The sequence below is a fragment of the Ictidomys tridecemlineatus genome, chromosome 4 (genome assembly GCF_052094955.1).
Source record: "Ictidomys tridecemlineatus isolate mIctTri1 chromosome 4, mIctTri1.hap1, whole genome shotgun sequence".
In the NCBI taxonomy this organism is placed as follows: domain Eukaryota; kingdom Metazoa; phylum Chordata; class Mammalia; order Rodentia; family Sciuridae; genus Ictidomys; species Ictidomys tridecemlineatus.
Genome location: NC_135480.1, coordinates 2,933,705 through 2,945,134, shown reverse-complemented (window position 1 = coordinate 2,945,134; position 11,430 = coordinate 2,933,705). Strand labels below are relative to the sequence as shown.

The 11,430-nt window shown below is 63.6% G+C and overlaps 2 protein-coding genes across 2 annotated transcripts in view; one reads left to right on the top strand and one right to left on the bottom strand.

Moving 5' to 3' along the window:
- Positions 1-8,197, top strand: part of Trpm5 (transient receptor potential cation channel subfamily M member 5) — an 11,851-nt gene extending 3,654 nt beyond the window's left edge. The window contains exons 5-16 of the mRNA XM_078044857.1: positions 4-127; positions 547-659; positions 839-931; positions 1,058-1,316; positions 1,743-1,861; positions 2,028-2,160; positions 2,328-2,502; positions 4,913-5,066; positions 5,535-5,716; positions 5,988-6,120; positions 6,806-6,878; positions 7,215-8,197. Coding sequence (XP_077900983.1) covers positions 4-127; positions 547-659; positions 839-931; positions 1,058-1,316; positions 1,743-1,861; positions 2,028-2,160; positions 2,328-2,502; positions 4,913-5,066; positions 5,535-5,716; positions 5,988-6,120; positions 6,806-6,878; positions 7,215-7,634 — 1,978 coding nt within the window. The 3' untranslated portion in view covers positions 7,635-8,197. The remainder of the gene's footprint in view (positions 1-3; positions 128-546; positions 660-838; positions 932-1,057; positions 1,317-1,742; positions 1,862-2,027; positions 2,161-2,327; positions 2,503-4,912; positions 5,067-5,534; positions 5,717-5,987; positions 6,121-6,805; positions 6,879-7,214) is intronic.
- Positions 8,198-9,161: 964 nt separating this feature from the next.
- Positions 9,162-10,907, bottom strand: Tssc4 (tumor suppressing subtransferable candidate 4). Its single transcript, XM_005340400.4, has one exon. It carries the CDS (start codon positions 10,290-10,292, stop codon positions 9,354-9,356), a length of 939 nt encoding a protein of 312 aa, XP_005340457.2. The 5' UTR covers positions 10,293-10,907; the 3' UTR covers positions 9,162-9,353.
- Between the last annotated feature and the right edge of the window lie 523 nt (positions 10,908-11,430).

Sequence of the window (11,430 nt, the reverse complement as noted above, 5' to 3'; positions counted from 1 at the left end):
CAGCAACAGCGAGGACCGGGCCTTCGCCCTGCTGGTGCGCCGTAACCGCAGCTGGAGCCGGACCACCTGCCTGCACCTGGCCACTGAGGCGGACGCCAAGGCCTTCTTTGCCCATGACGGCGTGCAGGTAAGGGGCGGCCAGGGGAAGGCCGCTGGGGCGACGTGGGCTGGAGGGGCCCAGGCAGCCGCGGACGGCCAGGCCCCTCCCCACATCCCAGCAATGAAGGGGCTGGGCATGGTGACTCAGCTCCTGCGCCCTCTGCCAGCCGGACTCTTCCTGCCTACGGAGACCTCACTTCCTCAGAGTAGGCCCCTGGGCTCCAGCAGTCCCTTGCTGAAGCTTCACAGCGGGACACGATCCACGCTTCCAGGAGGATCCCTGGCTTCCCACCCGGATGGGGCCCGGGTGGGCTGGGGAGGGGCCTCTACAGCTGGCCTGGGAAAGCACTTGCATTCGCCAGGTGCCTGGGGAAGGATGTTCCTGGCGGAGGGCACAGCATGGGCCAGGTGGGCAGGGGACAGCCAATGAGTGTGTCTTTATTTCAGGCGTTCCTGACCAAGATCTGGTGGGGGGACATGGCTGCAGGCACACCCATCCTGCGGCTGCTGGGCGCCTTCACCTGCCCTGCCCTCATTTACACCAACCTCATCACCTTCAGGTGGGTCAGGCTGGCCACAGCCAGGTGCCAGAGCCTCTGTCCCCCTGCCCACAGCCCCTGTGTTCAGTGGGGCACATGGGCCTTCATTCTTCTTAGCAGACCCAGCACTTTGCTGGCTGGGAGCCCAGGGCTGAGCAGGTGCCCTTCCTGAGGGCTCTGAGTGTCCCTCTGTACCACAGTAAGGAAACCCCTCTGAGGACGGGCCTGGAGGACCTGCAGGAGCTGGACAGCCTGGACACAGAGAGGAGCCTGCTGTGTGGCTCGGGCAGCCGGTCAGGGGCAGAGGGAGCTGGGTAGGGCAGACGGGCTGGTGGGGGTGGCAGGAGGCTGGACCCTGCTGGGCAGAGGTGGGCTCCAGGGCCAGCCTCACAACAGTGGCCTCCTCTGCACCGGCACAGGGTGGAGGAGCCAGTGGAGGCACCAAGGGGTGCAGGTGACCGAGGCCCGCAGGCCGCCTTCCTGCTCACACGCTGGCGGAAGTTCTGGGGGGCACCGGTGACTGTGTTCCTGGGGAACGTGGTCATGTACTTCGCCTTCCTCTTCCTTTTCACCTACGTCCTGCTGGTGGACTTCAGGCCGCCTCCCCGGGGGCCGTCTGGGCCCGAGATCACCCTCTACTGCTGGGTCTTCACACTGGTGTTGGAGGAAATCCGGCAGGTCAGTGGCCAGCCCAGCCCTGGGCCTTGGCTCTGTAGCTGCAGGCTGTGTGGCCGCAGGCAGGTCCTGGCTTGGGGCTGGACCTGTCATAGAACAAGAACAGCAGGGGCCTCGGGTCTTCCTAGAGCCCTGAGCCTCAGTCCCTGTCACGTCCTGAGCCCAGCTGCAGACTGAGCCTGACCATGGTCTCCCAGATCCTGGCCTGAACCCCTAGCTGGGCCTGGATACCCCCCATAAAATGGTCCTGGACTTTGATCACAGAGAGCCCTGACTCCCAAGTCCAGTTTGGTCTGCTTTTGACCCCAGACTTAGCCCTGAATAGGTCAATCCGAACCATGAAAGGAGTCCCCCCAGGTACTTGCAGACCCCAGCCTGGGCCAGCCTGGGCCAGCCTGGGCAGCTGTCACAGACTGTTCCCTCTCCCAGGGCTTCTTTACGGATGAGGACACACACTTGGTAAAGAAGTTCACTCTGTACGTGGAGGACAACTGGAACAAGTGTGACATGGTAGCCATCTTCCTGTTCACCGTCGGTGTCACCTGCAGGTCTGTGGTGTCACCTTGCGGCCCCTCAGGGGCTGGTGGGCAGGCTTCCTGTGAAGTCACTCAGGCCTCTGGAGGCCTGGCAGCTGCCTTCTGGTCACTGAGCTGTGGGGAAGGGTCTTCCCTCTCTGAGGACCAGCAGCCCTGTGCAGCTCGTGTCCTCCTCCAGGATGCTCACCTCCTTATTTGAGGCCGGCCGGACCATCCTGGCCATTGACTTCATGGTCTTCACGCTTCGGCTCATCCACATCTTTGCCATCCATAAGCAATTGGGCCCCAAGATCATCATTGTGGAGAGGATGGTGAGCCCCACCTGGGCCTGACCCTGGGGGGTGGTCAGTCCCCATCTGGGCCCGACCCTGGGTAGAAGAATCCCCCAGACCTGGGACCCCCACTGGGTGGTAGTGAGCCCCAGAATGCCCATCCAAGTGGACACTGACACCCCTACTCTCTGTCCCCTGTCCTCAAGATGAAGGATGTCTTCTTCTTCCTCTTCTTCCTGAGCGTGTGGCTCGTGGCCTACGGTGTGACCACCCAAGCGCTGCTCCACCCCCATGACGGCCGCCTGGAGTGGATCTTCCGCCGCGTGCTCTACCGGCCCTACCTGCAGATTTTTGGGCAGATCCCCCTGGATGAGATTGACGGTGCGCCTACAGCCAGGCAGGAGTGGACTGGTGGGGCTCTTCTGCCAGTGTGGAGTAGCAGCCCAGGACACTGGCTCCCCAGAGGGGTCTGCTGAGGTCATGGGTCTGCCTGGAGCTGGCCGAGATGAAGTCCCCGAGGCCAGTGCCCACCCCACCCTGCCCCTGTGCCCTGCACACCTGTGTAGGCCAGGCCCAGACCCACAGCAGGGGCAGGGCCAGCCCCAGCAGGAGGCCCCAGCCTCACCCTCAGGCAAGGAGCTGAGACCTGGGAGACCACAGGCTGACAGGGACTTCCTTCCTGCCTGGCAGGCCAGGGACAGGCCTAGCTGGGGTCCTCTGGAGAGGGGGTAAAGGGTGGGCAAGCACAGAACAGAGTCATTCAGGCCACCCTGACCATCCTGGGAGCTTCATGGCCAAGGTCTCCCTGTCACCCTCGAGAGGCCCAGGGTGGTGAGGCCCTTCCTGATAGCACCCTTGCTTCTGCTGGGGACCCACCCACGTGTGTGTGCCACCTATTGTCATCAGGGGCATGTGGCCTGTGGTGTGGGTGTCCCCAAGCCAGGCCCTGTACTTGAATGGGGCTGCGGGGCCCTGGGAACTCGCTCCAGACAGGGCGTGCAGCGTGTGGCGGAAGGCAGCTGCTTGCCTGGGCTCTTGGGCTGATGGATGGAGGCAGGGACGGGCCTGTGCCAGCCTGCGGGGGTGCCAAGGCTTGGAGATGGGGCACAGGGTGGGGCCACCCTGGCCATGGGGCCATGGTGGCAGGATGGGCAGCAGAGGTCTGACCCCAGCTGTCCCTGGAGGAGGCCAGACCAGCCATCGTGGCATGTGACAGATACTTGTCAATGGATGACGGCGAGATCCGGGGGTGGGCAAGGGCTGGAGACCGGCTCCTGGCTGGGTGCTCAGTGGGCCACGGTCTGAGGCTGTTTTCTGAGCGCCCCTCAAGGACCACTTTCTCCAGCCCCTCCTGCTCTCCACCTGCTCCGCCCTCACCCTACGGCCCACACATTCCAGCCCCCCTGGGCCTCTGAGGCAGGAGGACAGGGTGGACGCTCAGCCAGGGCAGGGTGGGGTCCTCCTTCCTCAGGGGCTGATGTCCAGCCCACTCAGCCCCAGCTGCCTGCCCTCCACACTGGATAAGGAGACAGACCTGGGCCAGTCCCTCTCTTACTGGGACAGTGCCACCTGGGAAGGCACAGGTAGAAAGGTCTGTGGGGCCACCGTGGTCAGGCTTCGCTGAGCGCCCTTGCCCACGTCCTCTCCCCTCTCTGGGCCCTCAGGCACAAACCCCAGCCCTTCCCTGAGATCACTGTGCTGCCTGGTAGACAGTTACTCTCTCACTCCTGGGCCCAGAGGGAAACCGAGGTCCAGCAGCTCCCCACCGCCTGTGGGCCCAGGGCCCCCGTCCACACACTTCCAGCTTGGTCTTTCCCCTGGGCTCCTGGGCCAGGGGCAATTTGGTTTCCAGCAGGCCTAGTGGCGCCTTCTCAGATCTTGGGGAAGGGGTGGGTCTCCTTACCTCCCAGAGGCTTCCATCAGACAGATTCACAGCATCACAAACGCAGCTTGGCCACTTCTCTAGGGCGCCGGAGGAGGGAGGAGGCTCGAGTCAGTGCCTGGAGGAGATTCATGGGTTGAGGGCTGCCAGGGTGCCTGAGGAGGGGCAGGGTGGGGCCTGGCCCTCCCCAGCTACAGCATGAACCCCCACATACTGCCTTCTAACTCACTCTGGTGACAAGGCAGGAATTTGTCCCTGTGAGGGAGTCATAGGGACACTGGTACACAGGTGACCTGGAGAGTGGAGGCCCTGGGGTGTCCTGGAGTCAGTCACAGCCCAGAGACCCAGAGGGGTAGGCACCAGAACACGCTGGAATGTACAGAAGAGAGTACCATGTGCTCACACGTAGACACCCACACCACACACGTGCGGAGACAGATGCGCATGTCCAGGCCCATGGAGCTCAGCCTGACGGCTCCCGGATGGCACTGCGGCCCAGAGTGAGCTGTGTCAAGGGTCAGCAGTGACCCTGAAAGGCGGTAGACTTGCCTGGAGCTTGGAGCCCCATGGTGGGCTTCCCAGGCAGGGATGGAGGAGTTAGTTCATACAGTCACCAGATGCTGCTCCCTGATTTTTCAGTTCCACCTCCCTGGTCTTCGGTTCCACCCTCCAGGGCCTGTGGCTCCTGGTGGAAGCCAAGCAGAGTGGGATATGTGCACTGGTGCTGGGCAGCCCGCCTGTCTGGTTGCCAGGACTGGGGCTTCCACAATGGGCTTCCAGTGCTAAATGCCCAGATGGTGCTGTGTGAACCACGACACTGGGTCACCTCACCAGCATTTTGTGTCCTGGTGGCCACAGCCTCAGGACAGGGCCCCCAAGTCTGAAAGTGCCCACTGGTCGGTCTTCCAGAAGCCCGTGTGAACTGTTCCGTCCACCCCCTGCTGCTGGAGGACTCGCCCTCCTGCCCCAACCTCTATGCCAACTGGCTGGTCATCCTCCTGCTGGTCACCTTCCTGCTGGTCACCAATGTGCTGCTTATGAACCTGCTCATTGCCATGTTCAGGTGCCCATGTCCTGCCCTTCCCAGGCCACCTGCCCTCGCTGCACCAGCCCTGTCCTGCTACTGTGGAGCAGGCAGATGGAGGGTGGGTCCTTAGCACTTGCTGAGGGGCTCAACTCCCTGGCCCCAAAGCCAAGGGTGAGACCAGAGTGTGGGGAGGGGTGCAGTCCACACTGTAAGCCCCCTCAGGCTCCACAGCCACTCCCTCCTCCCTTGATGTAGGGCCCAGGGCTTCAGGGGCTGGGGGCTCGGGGGTACGTGGTGTGGCCCAAGCTTACCCAGGGGGCAGAACGGCAGGGGAAGAGGACAGTGGGTGGACCCTCTCTGCAGTACACCCCAGAGACGCGAGAGCGTGCAGGACCTCGGCCTCGGAAAGGGCCCAGACTGCTCCTGGCACAGGGGGGTCAGGGTCACACGTGCTGAGGAGGTGCAGGCTAGTGGGCTGAGGGGTCTGGCCATGTGTCCCCACAGCTACACGTTCCAGGTGGTGCAGGGAAACGCCGACATGTTCTGGAAGTTCCAGCGCTACCACCTCATCGTGGAATACCACGGGCGCCCCGCCCTGGCCCCACCCTTCATCCTCCTCAGCCACCTGAGCCTGGTGCTCAAGCGCGTCTTCAGGAAGGCAGCCCAGCAAAAGCAGGAGCACCTGGGTGAGGCACCTGCTGGACACCACCCATCCTGAGGGCCTGCCGCCCGTCAAGGTGCCATGGGGAGGCCAGGGTCCTGGGGTCCTGCAGCTCCTCCGTCTAGGCTGATCAAAGTCCCAGGTCCAGAGGAGGTGGACACAGGCCCAGCCTGTCTTGCAGCAGCTTGGGGACGGGGGTCTCTGCAAGGGGCCACCTCATGACCTGCCCAGCTGCACCTGCCCCTGGGTCCACCTCCTGGCTCCAGCAAGACTCCCTGCTGCTCCCACCTCCCCAGAGCGAGACCTGCCGGACCCCCTGGACCAGAAGATCGTCACCTGGGAGACTGTTCAGAAGGAGAACTTCCTGAGCAACATGGAGAGGAGGAGGAGGGACAGTGAGGGGGAGGTGCTGCGGAAAACCGCCCACAGGTACACACCTGGGGCTGCCCAGGAACGGAAAGGGCCTTGCCCTGGTGGCAGGTGGACCCAGAGCAAGCCCAGCCATGCTGACCTCGGTCTGCTGTGAGGAGCAGCAGACTTGGGCAGTGGGTGCCCAGCCTGGGCATTGGGAAGACCACTATTGTTTTTACTGGTCAGCTTTGAGCTGCTTGAAAGCTGGAAGAGGACTTCCAGTGTCAGTAGCTGGACCTGGGCAGAGGAACCAGGCGAGAAGCAGGACTCGGCTGGGTCCCTGGGCTCAGCAGCCCCCCCCCACCTCTTGCCCACTGGAGGGGCTCTGCCAGGGACTAGCCTGCTCTGCAGCTGGGACACTGGCCAGGGAGCAGGGCCCCTCCCTTCTGGGGACCCAGTGGTCTGAACCCAGCCCTGGCTCTAGGGGACCTTTCCCTGATGCCTGTTGTGGTCAGCAGGGCAGGGCCCAGCCCCTGGGAGGGCACAGAAGTGCTCTACATGCAGACTGGCCATGTCCTGAGTGGTCGTGCATGCGACCATTCCCAGAGCCATGGGTCCGGTCCCACTTGGGAGAGTAGGACAGGAAGGGGCCAGCACATCAGATTCAGTACCCAGAGGCCTGGGGGGTAGGCGAGGGAGGACAGGCAGCCCCCATATGGAGTAATGGCTGTCATGGCCCATAGCTGCCCTTGTTTATCCACAGAGTGGACTCTGTTGCCAAGTACCTCGGGGGGCTGAGAGAGCAAGAAAAGCGGATCCGGTGTCTGGAATCACAGGCAAGCAGCAACTCCAGGCCCCGATGCTTCCTGGGGTCAGGCTGTCCACCTGTGCTGTGGGCACATCCCTGAGCCCCACATCCAAATTGATGGGCTGGCTGGGCCAGGGCCTGGACAGAGTGGTGGACTCCTGTGGACGTGGCAGGCGAGTCCCAGAACAGAGTGCACGAGGGCCTGTGCCCCCCCCAGTCACCTGGAAGTCTAAGTGCCCTCCCAGAGCTGGTCTCGCAGATCCTCATGGAGGCCACACTGTGGCAGAGGGCCCTGGCAGTTGAGGGGGCAGACAGGTGGGCTCCACCAGCAGGCCCTGGAATCTCCTGGCCCATCCACTTCCAGGTCAACTACTGCACACTGCTCCTGTCCTCCATGGCTGATGTGCTAGCCCCGGGCAGCAACTACTGGAGTAAGTGCACAGCTGGCTGTGAACTGGGCCTGGGCTCCTCCTCCCCAGCCACGTGGGCAGGCTGCAGGGCCCAAGGGCCTCTTGATGCACTCTACCACCCATTCTGGAGGCCGCTGGCCCCCTTGGCTGGCCACTACTCCTGGGATGCTGCAAGGTCCAGGGCATTGGCACCCTCAGATGTCAGATACACCCCGAGGCTCTGTCCAATATCTGCCTTACTAGGCTGCACTCTTGACCCTGCCAAGTGCCACCCTATCACCCACAGCCCTGAGGACACCACGTTTGCTTGGGACTCCCAGCCTCCTCCACAGGCACCCACTCTGAGGCCACGACATCCTGCCCTTGCCTCCTAGGCCTGCCCCGCTGGCACTCAACAGCTGAGGCGGGGTCTCTCTTCCCCCCAGGCTCTCGGCAATGTGGTAATGGGAGCCAGCAGGCCCCTGCTGGCCACGGAGAAGGCCCTGGTGGCAGAGAACACCCAGAGGCTGGCCAGCCACCCTCAGACAACTGAGCTGCTTGGTCTGCCATGCCACAGGCCCAACTAAGCCCAGGCCTGGCCCTTCACTGGTCATCCTGGGCCTTGGGGACACATTAACCTTCCCCCACCTCCACTGGAGGTCCCAGAGCAAAGTAGCCCTCCCAGCCTCATCAGAACACCTCTTCCTGGACATGTCCCTGTGAAGTTGAATCATTCTCTCTTGACCTACCTGGGACCCCCAGCAATATTGGTGGCAGTGTCCCTCACAGGATAAGTCCTCCATGTCCCTGTTTAAGACCTGGCTGGCCTGGCTTGGAGAGCCAGTTCTGGCCAAACCCCAGGAAGTTGGGGGTTCCTTCCATCCAGGTTGGGCAGCTGCTTTGGGGCCTGCCCTGCCTCCACTTGTGTCATCTGATAAGAAACTATCTTTTCCTGAAATGCCTGTGATCAACGTCTCTACCCCTTAAGACACAAAGGGCCCCTTAGGAGTCAGCTGATTGGCTCTTGGTGGGAAGGGCCAGGTGGCAATAGTAACCATCTACCCCCCACAGCTGGTATGGGGAGTGCTGGCACCCACGGCAGTGGTCTCAGGACACAGCCCAGACAGGTGCCTAATACTACTTTATTTTCAAAGAACCTGGAAACCACAACCCACCAGCCCAGACCAAACTGGCTCCAAAGGATGGCTAAGGTGCCCAGGATGTTGAGTATCAGTACCTCTGAGGGCAGTAAGAAGGCCTACTGCCCCATGCACATGGAGCCTGACCTCCTGGAGTCCCCCACTCCAAGCAAAGTAACCAACTGGTTGGTCCCTCCTTTCCTTAGGGATGAGTCCAGGAGTTAGGGCTGCCCATGCAAAACCACAACATAATAGGCTAATCTGACCCCCAGATCCTGGGCATCATAGGGGAGATGTGGCCACTCCTTTTCGCCTTACCCACTGCCATGGAGAACCATCCTTGTCCCCCCACTGCCCAGTTAGGAAGTCTCCAGCGCTGACTTGTGGTATCTGTGCTCTAAATACAGGCCAGGTGTCCTGGCGGTACACCCTAGACATCTGTTACGTGTCCATCTTCACATACAGCCCAAGTGGGACCCACAGCCATGACAAGCATGGTCAGGGTTGGGAGAGCAGCCACCCAGGGTCCCTGCTCAAGCTCTAGCCTCACCAGGCAGGACACAGGGATGGACGCTGGACTGTGAACTGCAGCCCTGGACGGAACCGGGGCCTCAGCCTGCTGTTGCCACTTCAGTCCTTCTAGTGGATCCCCCAGTGACCAATGCAGGTCATTGAGACCCTCAGAGCAGCCCCACTAGGCGGGGAGGGCCAAGAGAGGCAGGAGGACAAACGAGGGCTGCCAGTAGAGCCCTCAGGGTGAGGGGCCCAGACAGACACAGAACCTGAAGAACAGCCAAAACTTTTATTGTCCCCCCATGGACACTGGGTAGCCAGAACTCTGACACCTCCTCCAGGCAGCTAATCAACTTCCTTACCAAGAGGATGATTCCCCATCCACCCTAGCAACCATGGCCCCATACTCCAGCCCACTCAGCAGTCTCTGCTTGGGCAGGCAGGCAGGCAATGGCAGTGTGGTCAGTCTGAGTGTCCCCCTCCCATCCCAGCCCCTGAGCTATCAGGGCTGCTGCCCCTATTGCGCAGGTGCTCTCGGCTCCGCTTCTTGCTGCCATGGAAACCAACCATCTCCACACCTGGGGGTCCCGGTGAGGACCCAGGGTGGACAGCCCCTGAAGGTGTCCCCAGATCCTGTAGCCCCAGGGCACTACCACACTCCTCGGCCTCTGGGCTCCCAAGCCCCACCAGGTGGGCCAGCTCCACGGGACCCTCGCCCCCAACACCTGGCACACCCCCCTTCTTCAGGGCCCTCTTCCTCTCAGCTCTGGCCTCTCCAGCTCGGACGGGCTTGGTGAAGAGGACTCTCCCCTCCCCACCGCTGGAGGGGCGCTGGTTGAAGGAGGGCGTGTAGTCGGCGGGGGCCGCCCGGCTGCGCGAGCCCAGGAAGGCCCGGGCGGCTGCCCGGTTGCTCTGCTCGCTGGCCTCGGCCACGTCTTCCAGGCTGTACTTGGTCCAGCGCTCAGGGTGAGCCACATAGTCAGGGAGAGGCGGCACCCTCGGAGGGTCAGGGTCTGCCGCCGGAGGCTGGCTCGAGGGCATCGGTGGCCGCTGGGGGCCACCGCTGTCACTCCTGCTGGTGTGAGCTGCCGAGGTGGGCACCCGCCTGGCCGCCCCCTCCAGACAGTCAAAGATGCTGTGGCTTCGCTGGGAGAAGGTGGAGCTCACGCCTCTGAGGAGGAAGGGCTGCGCGGCGGCGCCGGGGAGGCCTGCCGGGGACCAGGGGGGCTCTTCGGGGCCAGAGTCCTCGGGGGACAGCGCCTCCACCTCAGCAGCGCCGGGCAAACTGAGGTCTGAGTCCGAGTCGCTGAGCGAGACGGTGTCAGAAGGCAGGGTGTCATACTCTGTCGCCTGCTCCGCCTCCAAGCCAGGGGCCGGCTCGCCCGCCCCCGCCTCAGCCATGGGCGCCCGGCCGCGCTGCCCTGGAGCCCCGCGGCCAGCGGTTTGCCCGTGAAGAGCGTGTTCAGAACGAGGCGCTCCCGCAGACCCGCGTCCTCCGGGGGCCCCTGTCCGGCCTGCCGCGAGCCCCCTGCCCCGCGGAGGGCCGATGAAGGGCCTCGGTGGGGGGCGTGCGGGCCCCGGCCCAGGTGCGCTGCTGCTCGCTGGGCGAGGGCTGCAGCAGAGCCGGCCACCAGACCACGGTGCAACCCGCCGAGGGCCGGGCTCTCGGCGGCTGCCTGCTTCGCTCGGGGACCGCTCCGCGGGTGGGCCGAGCAGCGGCCTCTGCTCTGCTCCGCTCCGCTGGGCCGCGCGAAACGCAGGGCGGCAGGAGCGCGGCGGACTCGCAGCCTCCGGCACTCAGAGGGCCGACCGGGAACTCGCCGGAGCCCGGCACACTGGCGCGTCCGCCGCCTCCGGATGCGGTCCCTCCCGCCCCGCGCCGGGGCCTCTGGGAAAGTGAGTTCCCCCCCCGTCCGCGCGCCGCGACTGAGGCGCCTGAGGAACTACCACTCCCACAAGGCCGCGACGGCCACCCCGAGGCCTGCCGGGACGCGCACTCTGCGCGCACGCCGGGCTTTGCTAACGCTCCTCCCCAGGGTCCCTCGGATCCGGAAGTGACGATCTGGAAGGGGCGGAGCCAAGACTGCGGTTCCCATAGTGCCCCGGGGCTGCGGCTCGCCGTGCAGGCTTGCCGGAGTTCCAGTGCCACCTGCTGGAGACCGCGAGTTCAGCGACCGCTTCTGACAAGGAAGTGCGTCATCGCACACCACGGGCGCGAATCCGTTCCGCGCGCACTTCCGGTACTGGCCGGAAGCGGTAGCGGTAGGCCGGGCTGTGCCGCGTTGGTCTGTCCGCGGGAGCCGGCGCCGTATACCGCTGGCCGGTCGTGCACAGCCGAATACTACTTCATTTTATTTTAGTGCCCAATACTACTTTATTTTCAAAGAACCTGGAAGCCACAACCCACCAGCCCAGACCAAACTGGGTCCAAAGGATGGCTAAGGTGCCCAGGATGCTGAGTATCAGTACCTCTGAGGGCAGTAAGAAGGCCTGCTGCCCCATGCACGTGGAGCCTGGCCTCCTGGAGGCCCCACTCCAA